The sequence below is a fragment of the Stylophora pistillata genome, chromosome 11 (assembly GCF_964205215.1).
Source record: "Stylophora pistillata chromosome 11, jaStyPist1.2, whole genome shotgun sequence".
In the NCBI taxonomy this organism is placed as follows: domain Eukaryota; kingdom Metazoa; phylum Cnidaria; class Anthozoa; order Scleractinia; family Pocilloporidae; genus Stylophora; species Stylophora pistillata.
In genome coordinates this window covers 1,983,704-2,003,669 of record NC_142529.1, presented here as the reverse complement: position 1 = coordinate 2,003,669, position 19,966 = coordinate 1,983,704, and the positions used below count along the sequence as shown (strand labels likewise).

Genomic DNA, 19,966 nt, shown 5'->3' with positions numbered 1-19,966 from the left:
CCTTCCCAAAAATCCAAGCCCAGAAAGGTCCATCAGCTTGCCGACAGCGATAACCCAAGTTACTCATCTGAAGAAGAAATCTTGTCTGTGTCCTCTCAAAATGCTGTCAATACCGTAGAAATGTCCGAATACAAGAGTAAAATATTCACGTACTTTGCAATCGAAGATTTGTTAGTGAAGATGCAAGTTGATTCCGGAGCTTCATGTAATGTGTTACCTCGGAAATTCCTGCCGAAAGGTACTGTGGTTGACACAACCGAAGTAAAATTAACCACCTACTCTAAAGCTAACTTAAAGGTACAGGGTGTGGCAAAAATTCAGTTGCGCAACCCGAAAAATCAGAAGAAATACCGTGTTCCGTTTGTGGTCATCGATGAACACTACACTCCACTTCGTGGGGCTACATCAGCTCAGCAAATGGGATTGATCACCGTTTAGCACGAAAACATCTTAAATGTTACTGAGACAGTGGTTAAAAGTGCCTGTCAGGGTCTAACCATGGAGGAAGTTACTACTTCTTACAGTGATGTATTCATAGGCTTAGGATGTATGGAAGGAGCTCTTCACCTGGAAGTAGATATGACTGTTGCACCTGCAATTATGCCCCCTCGCCGCGTGCCTCTAACGTTGAAAGATAGGCCAAAAGATGAGTTGACTCGCCTGGAGAAAGCAAGTGTAAAAGTTAAGGAAGAAAAACCAACCGACTGGGTGTCTAGTCTAGTTGTTACAGAAAAACCAAATGGCAGGCTCAGAGTATGCATTGACCCTCAGCATCTCAACAAGGCCCTGAAAAGAGGTCACTACCCGCTACCAGTCATTGAAGACATACTGCTGGAGTTAACCAATGTTAAAGTGTTTTCCAAAGCAGACCTTAAAGATGGCTTTTTGCAAATACAGTTAGATGAAGAATCCAGTAGGCTAACGACATTCCAAACTCCGTGGGGCCGATACAGATACCTGCGAATGCCTTTTGGAATTTCTCCCGCACCAGAATACTTTCAGAGAAAACTGGATCAGAATTTAGAAGGCGTGAATGGAATATACAAGATTGCAGATGACATCCTTATTATAGGCCATGGTACAAGCATTGACGAAGCTGTGAAAGGTCATGATACTAATTTGGTGAGGCTGTTGGACAGATGCAGGGACAGAAATTTGAAGCTTAACCGAGAGAAGCTACAACTGAAGTGTTCAGAAACCCCCTTCATTGGTCATGTTCTTACACCTGAAGGAGTGAAACCTGACCCAAGGAAAGTCGATGCCATACTGAAAATGGACAGACCAAACGATGTAGCTGCAGTTATACGACTAGTAGGCCTAGTGAATTACCTGTCCAAGTTTCTAAACCAGCTCTCAGAACTTTCTGAGCCACCAAGAAGATTAACCCACAAGGATGTTGAATGGAGTTGGTCAGCAGCACAAGAAGAAGCGTTTCAAAGTATCAAGCGTGCTGTCACTTCAGCTCCAGTCCTGAGATATTTTAATTCTGCTGAACCTGTGGAAGGCCACGGAGATGCATCTTCCAGTGGTATTGGATTTGTATTAATGCAGAATGGGCAACCTGTATCATACTCGAGTAGAGCTCTCACAGCCAGTGAGAAGAACTATTCCCAAATAGAGAAAAAATTACTAGCCCAAGTATTTGGAGTGGAGCATAACCATCACTTCGTTTATGGTAAAAGAGTCGTTCTGTGGTCTGACCATAAGCCATTGGAGACTATCTGCAAGAAACCCTTAGCGTCAGCACCGAAATGACTTCAGCGCCTACTCCTGAGACTACAACAATACGATGTAGAGATTCGTTACAAGCCAGGTCCTGAAATGTATTTAGCAGATACTTTGTCCCAAGCCTATCTGTCAACCACCAATCACTCCCCGACTGAAAAAGAGGTTGAGTGTGTCCATGCTGTCGATTTCTTAGCCATCTCAGAACTACAACTTGCAGAGATCCAGCAAGAAACAGCAGCCGACCCTGTCCTACAGTCCCTCACACAAGTTATCCTAAAGGGCTGGCCAGAGAAGAAAGATGATCTGCCAATGGAACTTCACCCCTACTTTGATGTCCGAGATGAACTGACAGCCCAGGATGGAGTTCTCTTCAAAGGTCTTCAATGCCTGATTCCATCAAGTCTCAGACTTAAAATCCGTGAACGTTTACATGGTGCACACTCTGGTATTGAAAGGTGCCTTCGCAGAGCTCGAGAGGTTGTCTATTGGCCGGGAATGCCTGCTGAAATTAAAGATTACATCTCCAAGTGTGAGATTTGTGCCAGCTACAAGAGAGAACAGCCCAAAGAACCACTAATCTCTCATGAGATCCCAAGCCGTCCCTGGGAAACAGTTGGAGTTGACATCTTTCATTTTGACAATGGAGATTATCTCTGCACTGTGGATTACTACTCAAGCTACTTTGAGATCGACCCACTCAAAGACAAGACTGCCAGAGAAATCATTCATACCCTAAAAGAACACTTCTCGAGGCATGGGATTCCCATTAAGCTGATGAGTGACAATGGTCCACCATTCAACTCCCATGATTTCCAGCAATTTGCGACCAATTATGACATGGAACACTGATACCAACCACCAGTTAACTACTAAAGCCCAAGATAGTGGAAGGGGTCCCAGATAAACTCTTCAGAAGGAAACAGTTGCAAGCAAAATACTACAATACTAGTGCTAAAGAACTACCACCCCTAAACATTGGAGATGTTGTGCGTGTCAAGCCAACAGATAAGTCTGACCAATGGTACAAGGCGCGAGTAGAAAAGCAAGTCGATGTGAGATCATATGATGTGAGAACTGAGGATGGTCGACTTTTTAGAAGAAATAGGAGACATCTCAGAAGCAGCAAAGAACCAGTAGGTTCCAGTAACAACCCTGTGACCCCCAGCATACCAGATATAACGCCCATTGCACCACTCCTTCCTAATGAACCAGTGCCAGGAACCTTACAGGAATTTGAGGAATCTCCACTTCCCAAAAGGCCCACAGAAACAGGACAACCTAACTCAGGTCCTAATCCTGCAGATGTTTCAACATCGTCTATGCCTTTAAAGCCAGTGGGTTTACCAGTTACTCGCAGTGGTCGGACCTCCAGACCACCTAGCCATTTGAAAGACTTTGTTGTATCTAAGTGATTTTGACTAAGCTGTTACTAAAGACATTGTTAGAAAGACACTGCATTTAGAGCTTTCGGTTACATTATCGTTAAGTGCTTAGCTACTTGTTCGTTCCTGTTACGAAGTGATTACTCTCTTTTCTTAAAACAAGGAAGGGTGTGACGATATTGCATTGTCTTAGTGTCCAATCAGATTTCAGTACTTACACGTGCGCGCCAACTTGTTTTGTCTCTCTCTGGTTTTCCTCGCCATGGCCGCTTGTAAGTTGTTTGTGAGTTCACAATGTTCTAATTAAACGAGTTGAAGTTTGAGAACGTGAGCCAATTCTTTATAACACATTGGAGAGCCCGCAAAAATAATTACAGCGGTTTTAGTTCATCGACTCACTTCGAAAACATTGCGAAGGCATGCCTTTACAAGAAATACGCAAAAGAAAGCTGGGGAACAATTCTTTCGAATTTTATTCCTTCTTTCCTGTGGAACCAGAAAAACAACTCCCTCTCAGCAACCGCCTCCCGGTTAGCTCAATGGATAGAGCGCTGGACTGTTGTGCGGGAGGTCGAGGGTTCGAGCCCCGGCCGGACCAACACTCAGGGTCTTAAAATAATTGAGAAGAATTTGCTGCCTTTCTATAACATCAAGAAATGGTTAGATATTCTAGTCTTCTCGGATAGGGACGAATAAATGGAGGTCCCGTCTCCTGCAGGGTTGGGGTAGGAGACGTTAATTTCCCACTCACGAGATTACTGTGTGATGGATGTCCTCCCCTGGGGTGGGATGGGTGGGATATTGGGCGCACTTAATTTGGAGCCTCGCTCTGTTGTGCGACCCGCACCACACTCTGGTGAAAGTGATTAAATACCAAATTAGCCACATTTGTTGAGTCATTGACGTCACTTCCGTTCTCGACCCAGTTTCTTCTTCTTCGCACGGAGTTTTGTAGTTCGAAGAATGGTGGCCGTTTAGATTGTGCATATACAGGGAAAATAATATTACTTCTTGATGGAGTTTTGCCTTAAGATTTGGCAAATTTCTTACTTAGGGTAAGTACTTTCAACCTCTGAGGAGAAAAGAAAAGGTGCAATTTTGGTCCTAGTAGTACTTTAACTAAATAAATGCAAAGGTGTCAGTATGGTATACCTCTTTTCAGTGAGCAGCTTTGAGAAAATTAATTTTATTTGAGGAACTGTACAGTAGTACTTAAATGGTAACTGCTACTGACACAAGCTGCTGCTATTTTTGCAAGCAGGGAAGAGAAGTGGAGAGGGAGGCCTGCCAAAGAGTAACAAGAACTACAGAACCAGTCAAAATCCCACATTCATAACAAACTCTTAAGGTGGCTCGTACCGGTTTTCATCTTTCTGATGGTTTGTAACTTTGAAAGAATACAACAGAAAGACTGACTAAGGCCAGTTGAACACTTTTACGGGGTTGAATTACCTAATCATTGGTTATCCAAAAATAAGTGTCATTTCGTCACTAGCAGTTTCCATGGCAATGCTTTCATAGGCTTATTCAGACGCATTTTTTAGCTTGTGGCTTAAATAATTCGAAAACTAACCCGGTGACCCCCTGATTTTTTTCAGTGATTGCTTTTGGCACTTGAAAAGGAAAATGCACAGAGATTTTTAAAAAATTATACGGAGCGGAATTTCAGAAAATCTACAAAAAAGGCAATTTTCACACATCGCAAATTTCCTTCCGTAATTATTTTCTATTTTTTTTTTCTGATGATTCCTTTCGACATTATTATGATATTGGAACAATAAAAAGAAGGGGTCACTGGACTTGTTTTCATGCAATAGCTTTTGTAAGTTTAGCAAATTCCACGTGCATTCTCGCGCATTTAAAAATCTGGATTCTACAAGATCGACATTTGCTCATGATCTGTTTTAGCTACCACTGACAATTGCATGTGCTCGCGCAAGCACCTACGATCTGATGTTTACAGACGTTTACTGCTAAGAAAATCATTAAACAGCCGTCAAAGACAGCTTCCCGTGCTCATCTTAAAAATCCTACACATGACTTCTGGCTATATCATATTATTTTCCTTGAAGTTTCAAAGTCTTCTTCCACTTCAGGTAGATTATCCTTCACTTGACTTCTTTTTTCGCTGTCGCAAGATTTCGTATCAGTTGAATATTTCTTTTAAATGTGAAGTGAAGCAACCTTTACTCCTCCAAAACTCGTCTTCTTTATCTTAGTTTCTATCTCCTGCATTCACAGTAGCCACTCAACACATCAAATACAAGCTCTTAGGTAAACTTCTCACAAAAGTAGAAAAAATTCCACATGCTGCCATCTTTGTTTTGAATTTTCATCTTTTGATCTCGCGCTTCTTTCACATGTTTCTCTCACGCATGTCACGCAAGAGTGACCTGTTCACCGCGCGAGGAAACTGGTACGAGCCACCTTAACATACAATACCTGACAATTGCCAAACGATATCATCCTTCCTGTTTAGAAAAAAAAATCGCGCTTGTTTTGACATCTTACCCTGAGGTTGATATCCCTGATGAACAACTCCACTGTTATATATTGAACTGGCCCCAACAAATGGATAATGACCATGTTCAGTAGATGGATGTCTGTTCTGAACTGCCATGGATTAGATATCAAAGATACCAATTAGATACTTGGTATTATAATTATCTTATTACAATATTTCTGCTCCTGGAATTTCTGGTCTTGCCATAAAAGTGAAGCCATGAAATCATTAGATACTCCACAATAAATGACAAAAGGTATAAACAGTGCAGTAGCCAATAAAAGGCTAGTTATCAGTCACTATTTTACTGCACATAATTCTTAAAACAAAGATTCCAATCTACAATTGCATGCTTGGTTGCCAAGACTTTGACTAGGAGTGAGGCTAAAGGTGACCATATCAGAGGGTCCCCAATAGGTTTTTTGGGATCCGGGATTTGGTTTATATGAAGGCCGGGATTCGAGATTTTGAAAGAAAAGAGGGACGAGATTCGGGATTGTATTTATGACCGGGACACGGGATTTGGTGATTTTAACAGGCGGGAATGGGGAAATGTTGCTTTAAAGAAACCGAGATTCGGGAATTTCAGAGTCTGAAATATGCAAAGAAAATCAAGCTGAAGCTGTCATCTTGGCTAGCTAGCTCATCTTATTAACGTTGGAAATGGTCGGAAATAGCCAAACAATGACCTAGTTGACAACCACGTTTTCCACAACCCTATCACGCTGCTCTGTGACCCCTATGGTGATCTGTGGTCTATTTTCGTGAACCTTGGACACCTTGGCCATAATGAGAATCCAATTTGACAATGTCTTTGTGACCTTTGTTATTTGTTGACCTTGATATTTCTATTGTCAAGTTTATACAGATGCTGATCGGTGCATGTGGGATATTCAACGCGAGGGAGACTTGCTAAGTTATCGTTTGCGTAGTTTAACGCACCCTATCGATGTTGGTTAACATTAACAATGATGTTGTCGATGTTATTAGCTGCGTAGCTTTGTTTTATGAGAAGGGGAAGAGTGGAAATTCGTTCTTTCTAAGGAGAAATTTCGGCCACAACTTTCACGGAAGGAGAAAACATTAAAGTCCGTCTGGGAAACAGTTAGGTAAGTTCTGTTTCTTGCCTTTACTAATTTAGTCTTTTGTAACTATTACATTGCGAATGAAGACAATGAATTGCGAGAACTCTGACAGTGAAAAATGACGCTTTTTTATGGTCTATTAATATCAGTAATGAGTAAAGGGCAATTTCATGTAGCATCATGTTTCCATCACGTTTCCAGACAAACCAATGACCTCATGGTAACGAAACATTTCACTGCAGACCATGCTTGTTTGTTTCTGTTTAATTTTGAGGGTTTTTCTTTAATTGATTGTTGTTTTCTTCTAAATACAGCCGTTTCTAATAATCCTTCCGGCATTCGCTATTGAAAGGTTCTAAGTTGTGCGTTTTGATTTGTTAAACGTCCCCAGTAGCCGAAACTGACGAGAGGTGGCCCTTTTTGCAGGCTATAAATAGTGTTGGATTATGCAAGAAACTTTGGAAATGCAGCCACAGAAGGTATCAAGAGAACGACCCATTGGGCGGCGATCTATTTTACAAATCCAAAGTCTTGGTATCCTGTGCCCAAACGTGCAATGTTTCTGTCGGTCATGCCTGTTATACAACCCTAGCCAGCTGTACCAATGACACCACATTGTGTACAAGTTATGAGGGACTGGGCACAAACGTTTGGTGCTGCAGTGCGTGGGCGCTCTGTCAGACAAGAGACAACAATGGCAAGAGCCGGAACCCTGCCTTCCTACCTCTACCAGAGAGAGGTGCAACAGGGTGAGTCAGTCTCCTGTGAACGCTTCAGGGAACAACGGAGAAACGAAGCTGAAGAAGCAGACGAGGAAGACGGCATACTGGAGTATGATTCAAGCAGTAGCAAAGATTTGTATGACGAGTCTACTAATAATGAAGATGCCGACGATGATGTTGGTGGAATTCCATCGTTGGATCGCGAGGTGACTTTTTTGCTTGAAACGGTCTCTAGCTCTTCACTTCAATGGCAGAATTATAGATTTATTGTAGCGAATTGGTAAAGAAGCTCCAAGATGATAGCAATCATCAAATAAAACATTTCACATTAATTTAGCCACAGGTGACCAAAGCATACTATAAGAGTTTGTATGAATTTAAAATTTAAACTCTGTTTTTCCTTTGAAAGCTTGAATACAGTGACGCGTACTCTTTATACGCGTCAAAATCGCTCAAATGGCTTACAGAAGCATATCAGCAACATAAAAAGGACACCACTTAGAGAGGTTCGAACTTTATCGTAGCTTTTCAAAGGAAAACAGAAATTGTCTTCGTTCCAAATTGAAATCCATACAGGCTCTTATTTCAACCTCTTATAGTACGCTTTGGTTACCGGTGATTACAGCATTTTGAGCCGGAACATGTAGCACTGGTTAAACTGGGGTCGAAAAGAATATATATTTCAGTATCTGTTGAGCACAATTGTACTCGATTTTATGGAATTTCCAGCTGATCGTTGCCATGGCTGAAAATTGTGAATGAGCAAACTGTCTTCGCAGTTGCGATTGACGGTGACTTGCCATGTGTGTAGTTAACAGTGAATTTGCCGTGGTACGTCGTGATCATATGTACCCTTAATGCTCTTCATTGATCGCTATCATCTCCAAGAGACACTTTTTTCAGGGACCGAAGTGATCCGGGGGACAGGTGTTATCCAACAAATGAGGCAAAACAGAAAAAAAGAAAAATAAACCCCAAAAAAACCACCTATAAAAACCATAAAAATGACTCATTGACTGACGAAACTCGTTTAAAACCAGTCATGAAAAACAAATTAACTAGATCATCGTTTTAGTGCAGAGAGATACAGCTAATTCAACGTAATAGTAAGTGCTTGGGTCTGCTGTGAGGGAATCTGAAACAGAACTTCAAGGATAATTTTGCTGAGGTAAGAAATTAAGAAAATATGACCGGGACCAGGATTAGCCGGTAGAAGCCGTCGGGATCTCGGGATTGAGGGAACATTCCGGTCGGGATGGCGGGATTGAAGAACCCTATTGGGGACCCTCCATATCATGATACAAATGTTGCTGCTTTTCAAATGTAAAATACTTTTAGTTGTCATCATGCTAACTAGATACTGATCTCTATCTCAACAAGGTCACCTTTAGCCTCACTCCAAATCAAAGGATCGGCAATTAAGTACCCAACTGTAAAATAGCCTATAACCACAAATTTTCTGCACTTACTCTGAGGGAAGGTTTGGCTTCCCTGGTTACTCAGATTTGCAAAGGCTGTTGGAAGATTCCCTTGACTAGAATCCACTGCTAAAAAAGCAAGCAAGTGATAACTAGTGGATCGTTTTGATGTCAAAGAGTATCACAACTTCGATTCATAACTGCTCTGTGTGATGGAGTGGGTTGAAACACCTTATGAAGTTTTGAGCACTTAAAATAATGTAAGGGTGACAAAAGGGTATACCTTGTATCAGTAAGCAGCTTCAAGAAAACCTTCCTTGAGGAAACTGTCAGTAGTTCTCTCTAGTTATTGCTACACTAACTACTGCCATGTTAGTAAGCAAGGCAAAGGAGAAGAGAGGGAAGCCTAGAAAGAGCAAATAGAACTACAGAACCCAGTCAAAGTCCAACACTCTTCACAAGTTCCTAATATACAGTAGCTAGCAAATGCTTATTATGTTATTATTATCATCCTCACTATTTGGTGGAAAAATTCCCAGTTATTTTTCAATCTTACCCTGAGGATGACATCCTTGATAAACAGGTCCTCTGTAATGTGTTGAACTAGCTCCAGCATACAGATTCTGACCATGTTCAAAAGATAGATGTCTGTTCTGACCTGATATGGATAAGAAACCAAACACCATGAAACTGTAGTAATAAAACTCATCAAGGGTACTGTACATACATTATGACTAACAAGTTACACAGAGCCCTATAAAGGCCACCTATTAGCTATTATTACTCCACTTAATCCTTAAAAAAAAATTATCACAAATTTCTTGTACTTACTCTGAGGGAAGGTTTGGCTTCCCTGATTATTTGGATTTACAAAGGCTGCAGGATGATTCCCCTGACTGTAATTCACTGCTACAGGAGCAGGCAAGCCATAGCTAGAGAAACCTTTTGATGTAAAAGCAAAACACAAGTTTAATCCACAACTGCTCTGTGAAATAAAGGGGGTTCAAACACCTTAAAAGATGTCAAGTGAAAGCTTCCATTTTAAGTAATGCAGAGGTGTCAATAGGGTATGCATCTTCTTCGGAAGCGAAACGGAAAATCCAAACAGACACTTTAATTCCAACACGGAAAACTGTAGACTCGCGGTAAACAACAACAGCTGTTAAACAAAATGCCAATCGATAAAACTGAAAAACTTTCAACTCTTCTCTAAGAAAATTGCACACATCAGAAACAAAAAGGTCCGTGTGATTTGCTTACAATATTATTAAACTACGTGATCCCAAAGCACACACATGCGAGTTGCGCTCACACAAGTTCTTTAACATCTTCTTCACACCTCTTGTCAGTGATGAGCTCTGAGAAAACCTTATTTGAGGAAACTGTTACAGTGGGGGTTACTGGTAATTGCTATTATACCAACTGCTGCCATGTTCACAAGCAAGGCAGAGGAGTAGAAAGGGAGGCACTGAAAGAGTAACTAGAACTACAGTACCCAGAGTAAGAATCCAACACTCTTCACAAACTTATAACATACAGTATGTAGCTGGCACATGCTTAACAATATCATCCTCACTGTTTGGTAAAAAGTTCCCAGTTGTTTTGTCATCTTACCATGGGAATGACATTCCTGATGAACAAATCCTCCATAATCTGTTGAACTGGCTCCAGCATATGGATTCTGACCATGTCCAGAAGGTGGACGTCTGTTCTGGCCTGATATGGATAAGAAACCGAAAATGCCATTCAGACACTTAATGGTCATAATTATCTTATTACATTACTTACAGTGTTGTATGTGTATGGACTTTGCAATCTCACCATGATAGTATAGTAAAAAAAGTCATTAACTGAGTTAGGTTTCTCGAGCGAGAGCGAGAGAGCTACAACAACTTTGTATTTGAGTGGAAAACAACCAGAGATTTTATTACCCTGACCATGATGCATAGCGCACCATAACATCTCCCTTTCTCCTTTTTTTTCTTTTTTTTTTTTTCATTGGAACAGGATAAATACAACTCTAGCAGTAGCAACAAAATGTATGAAAAGTGAACAGGGGTTCTGTAGCACTCTCAGGCTGTAAGACTAGCAAATGTGACAAGTGCTGGGTCTCACAGCATACTAGTACAGCAGCCAGTTAAAAGAAAATGAATAATAAACCAATTAAGTCTAAAAGAAAAATAGAAAAAGAGTTTGAAGAATGTTGTAAGATGTCTATGTCATCACTACATGTTCTGTTCAACATGACTGAAAGGGGGAAACAGGCAGTTCACAAGTCAAGGCGTATACTACGTTTAGACACCCGTCCTGATCTGGTCTTGGTCAGAGTTCCTTCCCTCAGACTTGATTGGACGTGTAACCTATTCAAAGAGTGTGTTGCAGTTCCTGTAGGGTTCAACTCCATTGGGGATGGTGGGGTGGCTTCAGAGGGCAGAGCTTTCTGAGGTGATGCTGCTAGTGATGTAGGGACTGTTTTATCAGGAGTTGCCCAAGTTGATGGTTTGGCTTGGTCCTTTGGATGAAGATGGTGGCGGAACCGGCTTGGGTTGTTTTGAAGGGTGGTCAACCGTAATTGTGGGTGGCGTTTTGGCAGATAATTGTTTCATCCAGGAGCGTGGGATTAGGGCCTCTGGGGGTGGGGGTGCGGCTGGACACAGGTGGCACCCGTGTCTTCTTGTTAGCCCTGTGGGCGTCTCAATAATGTAAGATCTGGGAGCTGGTATTGCAGTGACAAGCCAATAAAGCCAAGGGCCTGACTTGAGGTTTGGCATAGACAAAGTCTCCGATTCCAAATGGGGGTAGATTGGTGTTTGCTGTCATATCATAGTGTTGTTTGGCCTTTGCACGTTTTGCTGCAATAGCATCCTGGACAGATGCTGCGGTGTTGTCATTTGGCATTAAGAGGGCTTGGGAGACTGGGAGTAGTCCACGGATGTGTTGCCCCATGCTTCTTTGGACTGGGCTCATGATGTGTCCTGCCTGGGGGGTATTGTGATAGGTGAGGAGGGTTTCTTGTAGATGGCGGGGTCCTGACTTCTTTAGAATCCACTTCACTATCTTGACGGTGGCTCCTGCTTTGCTGTTTCCTTTTGGCCAATAGGGGGAGCTGATAATGTGTTGAATTTGGTATTTTCCACAAAGTGCTTTGAACTCAATTGCAATGAATTGAGGTCCGCTGTCGGTTAAGAGTGTTTCAGGGGCCTCTGTTTTGGACACAATAGAGCTGGCCAAAGTGTTTTCGACCTCGTCGACCTCGATAAAGTCGGAGTAGTGATCTGCAGTAATAAGGTAAGTGTGCGACTCAAACATGCAGAGCTCTTGGCTTATGAATTGCCAAGGATACTGTGGGATGGGGTGGCTCTTCATGGGTTCTTTCGAATATTGTGTTTAAAATTGGGAACATATCCCACACAATTGGCAAGCATTCCGTATATCCATCCGCAGGCCGGGCCAGAATATGATATCTTGACAGTGTCGTATGATTGACTCTGGGCCAAAGTGTGGAACATGTGCCTTCTGAGGCACATAGTTCCTTTTAGCCAACGGAATGAATACTTGCTTCCCCTTATAGATGATCCCATCATCGGTGGTGAGTCCATCGCAATAGGACCAAAATGGGTGGAGGCTTTGGGGAAGGTTAGACTTCTGTGTGGGCCAGCCTAGGATTATGGTATTGCTTAGGGCGGACAAAGTAGGATCATTTGCTGAGGAGGTTTTGATATCGTCACGTGTTTGGGAGGTGATCTGTGGGTCTTCCACGTGGTTGTCAATGTCAGCCCTGAAGACCGCAAAATTGGTTTGCTTGGAGTCATTGGTGGTGGTAAGTGTAGCTCTGGAGAGTGTATCAGCTATGAGGAGTGATGTGCCTTTCTTGTATGTTACTTTAATGTTGTATCATTGGAGGCGCATCATCATTGAGAGTTTTTTTCAGAGGCCTGCTGTTGGCCATGCGCCTCAGGTTCGATGAGTGCGAGTGTGCTTTTGAGTAACTGCATGGAGTTGCAGTTTGCCCATTTTCCCAGGTTGCATTGGCAGTCTTTGGGGCGTGAGGTTTGTTTGTTTGTTTGTTTTTCTGATCCTGCTCCTGACACCAGGTTAGGTTTCTCGAGCGGGAGCAAGAGAGCTACAACAACTTCATATTTGAGTGGAAAACAACCGGAGACTTTATTACCCTGACCATGATGCATAGCGCACCACAACAAATGCACCCTACATGCAGTATATGACAAAATATTTAAGAAAAACTTCCTTGAGGAAACTGTAGTATGTTCTGGCAATTGCTACACTTACTACCACCATGTCTACAAGCAAGGCAAACAAGTGGAGAAGGAGGATTGGAACTGGTACCTAGGACTGCAGAACACCTAGGACTCAAAACACATGGTACAATAGATAGATAGATACTATCCTCTCTGTATGGTGGAAAAATTCCCAGTTATGTTCCAATCTTATCCTGAGGATAACTTCTCTGGTGTACAAGTCCTCTGTCATATAAAGCACTGGCTCTAATAAATGAATTCTGACAATGTTCAGAAGGTGGATATCTGTTTTGGCCTGCCATGGATTAACTACCAAACATAACAATTTTACAATTTTTTTACGTTTTAAATTACAGCACATTTTTCGAGAATGTAACATTTTCTGATCACAACATTTAATTTAACAGAAATCCTAAATAAAAAAATGAAAGGCTTCCACAAAATTCTATTACAATTTACTTTATTCTCACTTGAACTTTTTGTTAAGTATCCTAAATAACATTGAATTTATTTGTTGCACTTAATACTCACTCTGAGTGTAACTTCTTTGATCAACGAGTTTGTCTTGAGATACAGTGATAGTAGGATGAGGAGACTGCACACATTCCATAGTTGACTGTGGCGAGCGACCACCAGAGGGGACTTCTGCAGCTGCAAAATGCAATTTGAATGATTTTAGTAGAGTCCTCTATTAGTTAACTCAACTGGTAAAAGCCAGCTCATAGGTACATGATTCTAGCATAAAATTTTGGACTAGTGGTGACCTTTGTAGGGCTTACAAGGTTTGGAACCATTTTGATTAACAAATGGTAAACACCACAGCGCACACTATTGAGTTATGGATGCACGCGGGAGGTTGCTAAGTACGAAAGAAGCGTAAGAGTCGCTCGAGGCGATAGCCAAGAGCGACTCTAGCTTCTTGAGTACTTAGCAAACCTCCCAAGTGCATCCATAACTCAATAGTGTACGCTGTGGTGTTTACCATTTGTTTAATAACGTAACATTGATACATTGTAGCTAAAGAGTTCCCTTTTATTTAACAAATCTTACGCGACCAGAAAAAACAAGCGCGCGCGGAAAAATAGTCTTTGCTCATGTCAGCAGCGTACACCCATGGGCAAATGGGGGACGCTAAATTGACCAATCAGAGCACGCGCTTTACTTTGGTTATGTTATAAAATGAATTGGTCTATCAATACTATAATTATATCCTGATATTATTGTAACTTTATGGGGAGCAACATGAGACAATCCTTTTCTAAGTTGTTTGGGAGGCTGATCAGCTACAAAGATGGAGGTTGGCCTCATATCTCTGATTGGAAAGATTGATCGCCTTCCTAATGAACCCAAATAAGCAACAAAAGAAGAGTGCATTAATTTTCAATTACATTCACAAAGCTTGAGGATAAGACAAGATTCTGTTAAGCTTTAAGTACTATTGAGTGATTAGTATTAATCAAAAGCAACTGCATTTTCTGTTCTTGTGCTTTTTTGCCTTCACCAAAAACATCAAATTAACACATAAACTTTTAGTTTCTCTAAGATAAAATTAATTTTTATTGAATGAAAATAAATTTTGTTAAAAAAATTAAAGGAGATTAGCTTACCAAATGTGAGTTTGTACATCCTTTCTACAAGACTTCTACAAGGCTCCTCCCAGCTGTACTTCTCAAGATAGTTTGCACGAAGAAACCTTGCCTCTTTTAGTCGCACTTCCCTCTTTTTCTGACATACATTCTTGATTTCTTTGGCCCAGTCTTTAGGATCGTCAGAGTCTACCACACACTGGGAGCCTAACGAAACTTTCTTCAAAGCTTCCCCAAGTCCTGAATTACAACTGACAAGTATGGGTAGACCGGCAGATATGGCTTCTAATGCTGTTATTCCAAAACCATCAGTCCTGGATGGCATTATTGCAAGATCCACTTCACAAAATAAGTTGGCTAGTACTTCTCTGCTATCATTAAAGCTGCGAACAAGTAGCTGCTTCCGACTAACGCCATGGTGGAGCAAATTTTCTGCAATTTTATCTACTTTTCCTCCAGGTGCACAAACAAACCTGAGTTTGTAGGATTCATCTTTCAACTCAGCCATTGCTTTAGCAGCTATATCGTACCCCTTGACTGTGAAATCTTCACAGCTGTCACCACTTCCAATTACAAGAACATAGAAAGTCTGTCTTTCTTCCGTGGCTTGTTCTTTTTCCAAAAATTCAGAGAAAATGCTTGGAGTAAGGTCAAAAACATTTTCCCCTTGTTTACTGGGACGGAGGTAATGCTTGTAAGCTTCTCCTAGCTTGGGTCCAATTGTGACGACTTGATCAGCCATCTTACAAAGCTGGATTTCTGTTTCCTGCTTTTTTTGACCCTCTGAAATGTACCTGTGCATTCCATCTTCTTCAGGAGCAGAGTGAACAACTTGAATCCATTTGCAGTGACAGTAATTTGGATTTCTCTTGATGGGTGTAATAAGTCGACCAAGGTGGACTCCATGACCAATGACACAGTCCACTGTATGGTTTCTAGGAGGAGATGACAACCAAAGAACTGGTTCTCTACCAGGAACTCCCTGTGCCTCAATGAGCTTCACATTGTGACTCTTAGCACTGCTCCTGTCCTCTCTGCTGCAACTTGGTAGCAAGACACTAACATCCACATTGGGGTGTTTAGCCAACTGGATGGCCAGCTCTCGGTTGATAGTTGACAATTCTCCATCAGTTGACGATTTCCACTCATTACTCAGAAGAGTAACTTTCAGTGTCCTGTTTTCCTGGCCTTCTTGTGATGTAGAGGCTACACTAAGGATGGTGGAATCCTACCACAACAAAACAAGAATGTTATTGACAATAAGTTGTAAAACAGTAATAAATCACAATTATGGATATTCAATTGATATTTAATGTCAATTCTTTGGTAAACTTGCAGGTGAGTTTTATCTTCTGCCACAGCCAGTTACAAGTAAATTGAGACATATTTACCCCAGGAAAATATAAGTTGCTTTAGAGATCTCTACTATCACTATAGAAAGATGTTTTTTATGTAGTCACAATTATAATAATAAGAAGAAGAGAGGTTAAGAGGTTAAGTTGCTGACATCCTGAGTGTGGTTGCAAGCCTTGTCTCATATTGCTACAGATTAACCATAAGTTGAAAACAACTTAATCAGTAATTAGGCATTCAAGGGCACTAAATTTTTTTCACTTTACAGAGGTTTCGTAGACAAAGATATGGTGTTGGTTTCATTTTTTTCAGTCCCTTTTCAGGCAACTTGGCACACAGGATATTGTTCATCAAATGCTTCAATTTGTCTCAAAAATTCAAATCCCCTTTAATTTGTAGATAGAAACATCAACATTGTAAACATCCAAATTCAAGAAAGTGTAAACAAAAAATCAAGCAACATCAGGTAAACAGCCGACCCTGCTAGTCATGTCTGACTCAATTTTGGTAGTTACAGAGCAGAAACCAACTAGTAATATCATTCTACCTATTTTCTCTTTACAGAGGGGGGTGAATAGGCTAACGGATCGGCGGATTCTGAGAATTATTTTGCCCGGATTTCGGATTTAGAGCAAAATTTTAACGGATTTGCGGATTCTGAAATTGCAACGGTTCGCGGTTTTGTCAATTTTTTAGGTCCGGATTTTGGAATTTGCTTGTGAGGAAGTTCGGATTGTGGATCTGAACGATCGTCAGAAATGCGCTGTTTTGTGAGTATGTGTATTTCTTTGTCACGGACGAGACTCTCTGCATGTCACGCATCAGGGAAATAGTAACGCACTGAGACGTCTGCTGTGTTCGCGCCCTTATCCCCTGGGGGGGGGAACTCCCATATGAAACAGACGGGGATGCTCGTCGTCTCGCTCAGGGGTGTACATTTTTTGGATTTTGGTCTCGCTTAGGGTGTTCCAGGCAAAGCGCCAATATTTTAAGCCGCCAAGGTCTCGTTTAGGGTTCCGCGAAGAAATACAGAATTACTCGAAGTGAAACAGAAGTAAAATTTTCTTTTTAACTTGTTTTGTTTACCGTATTACCTCAACATTAACTACTTTTCTATTTTACCAAGTGCCAAAGAGACAATGCATGAACATGAGCGGTCTCTTTTAGGGGTTAAAATTTGCTTAAGCCACGCCTAGATGGTCTCCTTTAGAGGTTAAATTTAAATTTTCCGACGAGCATCCCCGTTTGTTTTCATATGGGAGTCCCCCGGGGTCTTATCCGTGACACTGTACCCCACCGATTGCAATTCGCTCGATGGAAAAGCCATTGCCTAGCTAACACACAAAAGCTCAAGGTGTGTTTTTCACCTTTTTACGAGGCAAGTAGCGAACGGATTCGGATTTAACAATTTTTTTTAACGGACTGACGGATTTGGTTACCAAATCGTAGCGGATCGGCGGATTTGCATACCCCTATTTATCCCCCTCCTCAAGGTACATGTGTGCTGCTTGAAGTATCATCACTGCATAGCTTAGCACATTATTATCAGAGTATAGATAATGATATATTTGAGTTGAAAGGGGTTAAAATTGATAAAGTTCAAAATAGTGCCCATTTTCAGTCATACCTGTGAAACCAGAAAGTGCAACGTGAATTGTCTTGTGGCTGTCTATTCACTCTGGTACTCCATAATAAAATCGTGTACTTATTGGAATTCAAACATGTTATCTGTTATTCAGTATGGCAAAAGATTATGAAAATTCAGCTTTAAACAAGTATTTACAGACAGATGATTTGCCAAAAACTGACGTTTGTGGAACTGAAGTTAGTTTAGAACTTAAAAGTGATTACAGTGAAGAAATATTGACTGATTCAGTTGACAGCAAATCAATTCTTGAAAATCTTGTAAGAAATAATAGTTGAATGCATATTTCTGGCTATGAATCTATTCGTAGAGATCGCTCTACTAACGGTAGGTCTGGAGGGGGTGTTTGTTTTTTTATTTTTTCCGAAATCAATTATTCTGTTCGCTCTGATCTAATATGTGAACAAATAGAAAGTCTGACTGTCGAAATCAAGAAGCCCAGATCAAGGCCTTTTGCCGTTATGACCTGGTATAGACCCCCTGATTCTTCAATTGACCTTTTTAGACCATTTGAAGAACTTATTGCAAAACTAGACTCAGAAAATATCGAATATTACGTCTTAGGAGATCTGAATTGTAATATGGCCGCACCTAAGTTTGACAAAAGTACAAATATCTTATCTAATATTGCTGAAGTTTACGGCCTTGACCAGTTAATAACCGAACATACTAGAATTACCGACAAATCACGTACTTTAATTGATCTTATTTTTACAAATACTCCAGATAGGGTCGTCTGCTCAGGGGTCTCACATATAGGCATCAGCGATCACAGTTTAGTTTACGTTTTTGGTAAAGTTTCTATTGAATCGACAACGAATAAGCATACTACCCTGAGATATAGGAAATTTAAGAATTTTAACTCTGATCACTTTCGTAACGATATAGGTCAACAGGATTGGACTAGCATCGAAAGCTATTCTGATCCTAATTTAATGTGGGCTGCATGGAAACAACTATTCCTGGAATGTGTAAACAAGCATGCCCCAATTCATGTGAAACGGGCGCGCGCCTCAAAGTCACCTTGGATTACACCTTACTTAAAGAAACGAATGCATGACAGAGATATTCTTAAATTGAAAGCATCGCGTTCTAAGGATGCTAATGACTGGCTACAATTTAAAAAATGTCGCAACCTAGTTAACGAAATTAAAAAAGCAAAAGAGCTCTATTATAAAAGAGCATTAGATGAAAACGAAGGCAATTCGCGCCAGACCTGGAGGATTGTAAATGAGCTCATGTCGAGGAAAACTAATAATTGTTCCATAAAAGAAATCAAAAGCAACAGTAACTCTATTTACGGCCCTCCAGAGCTGGCCGATGCCTTCAACAATCACTTTTCTTCTATTGGACCCAAGCTTGCCAGCCAGATTTATTCTAAAAATGGTCCATCACACCTACATTACCTTGAGAGAACTGACAAACGTTTTGAGTTAAAATGTATTAATCCTTTTAAAGTGTTCTCACTTTTGTCTAAGCTTTGTAAATCGAAAGCCACAGGCTTAGATATGATATCTTCGCGACTTCTTAGGGAGTGCGCCGATCTGATAGCTGATCCATTGTGCTCTATTTTTAATCAGTCCATCAGATCAGCTGTTTTCCCTCGGGAATGGAAATGCGCAAAGGTTATTCCACCTTTCAAAGAGGGAGATCACTCCAGCTTAAACAATTATCGCCCAATTTCTATCATCCCTATAGTAGCTAAGGTGTTTGAGCGTATCATTTACGACCAGGTTACGGTTATCTCACTGAAAACAATTTGATTTCCAGCCAGCAATCTGGTTTTCGTTCGCTCCATTCAACCGTTACTGCCTTGTTGGAGGCCACAAACAATTGGGCCTTCAACATTGATAAAGGCAGTATAAATGCAGTTGTTTTTCTCGACCCAAAAAGGCTTTTGATACCGTTGACCATACAATTCTTATGTCTAAATTATCCGAAAATGGTATCCGCGGTATCGCTTATGAATGGTTTAGCTCATACCTAGATAATCGCCATCAACAATGTTTCGTAAATGGTTCGCTCCAATTAGTCAAGTTCTCATTTGTGGAATTCCGCAAGGAACAATTCTAGGACCTTTGCTTTTTGTTCTATACATAAATGATCTTCCTAATTGCCTGTCTAATTCAGTTGCACGTATGTATGCCGACGATACTCACCTGACCTTTGCCAGTAACAACATAGAAATGATCAATGATGTTATGAATCACGACCTATCCAATGTTAACACATTGCTCACTGCAAACAAATTGACTTTAAATTCATCTAAAACTGAATTCATGTTA

General features: G+C 40.9%; 1 protein-coding gene across 1 annotated transcript in view; it reads right to left on the bottom strand.

The window, feature by feature from the left end:
* Positions 1 to 19,966, bottom strand: part of LOC148719641 (uncharacterized) — a 146,975-nt gene that overhangs the window by 124,425 nt on the left and 2,584 nt on the right. Inside the window, exons 2-7 of the mRNA XM_088738682.1 lie at positions 14,705 to 15,911; positions 13,629 to 13,748; positions 10,453 to 10,554; positions 9,670 to 9,780; positions 9,395 to 9,496; positions 8,890 to 8,967 (exon numbers count right to left, since the gene is read on the bottom strand). Of these exons, the coding sequence (XP_088594808.1) occupies positions 8,890 to 8,967; positions 9,395 to 9,496; positions 9,670 to 9,780; positions 10,453 to 10,554; positions 13,629 to 13,748; positions 14,705 to 15,911 (1,720 nt within the window). The remainder of the gene's footprint in view (positions 1 to 8,889; positions 8,968 to 9,394; positions 9,497 to 9,669; positions 9,781 to 10,452; positions 10,555 to 13,628; positions 13,749 to 14,704; positions 15,912 to 19,966) is intronic.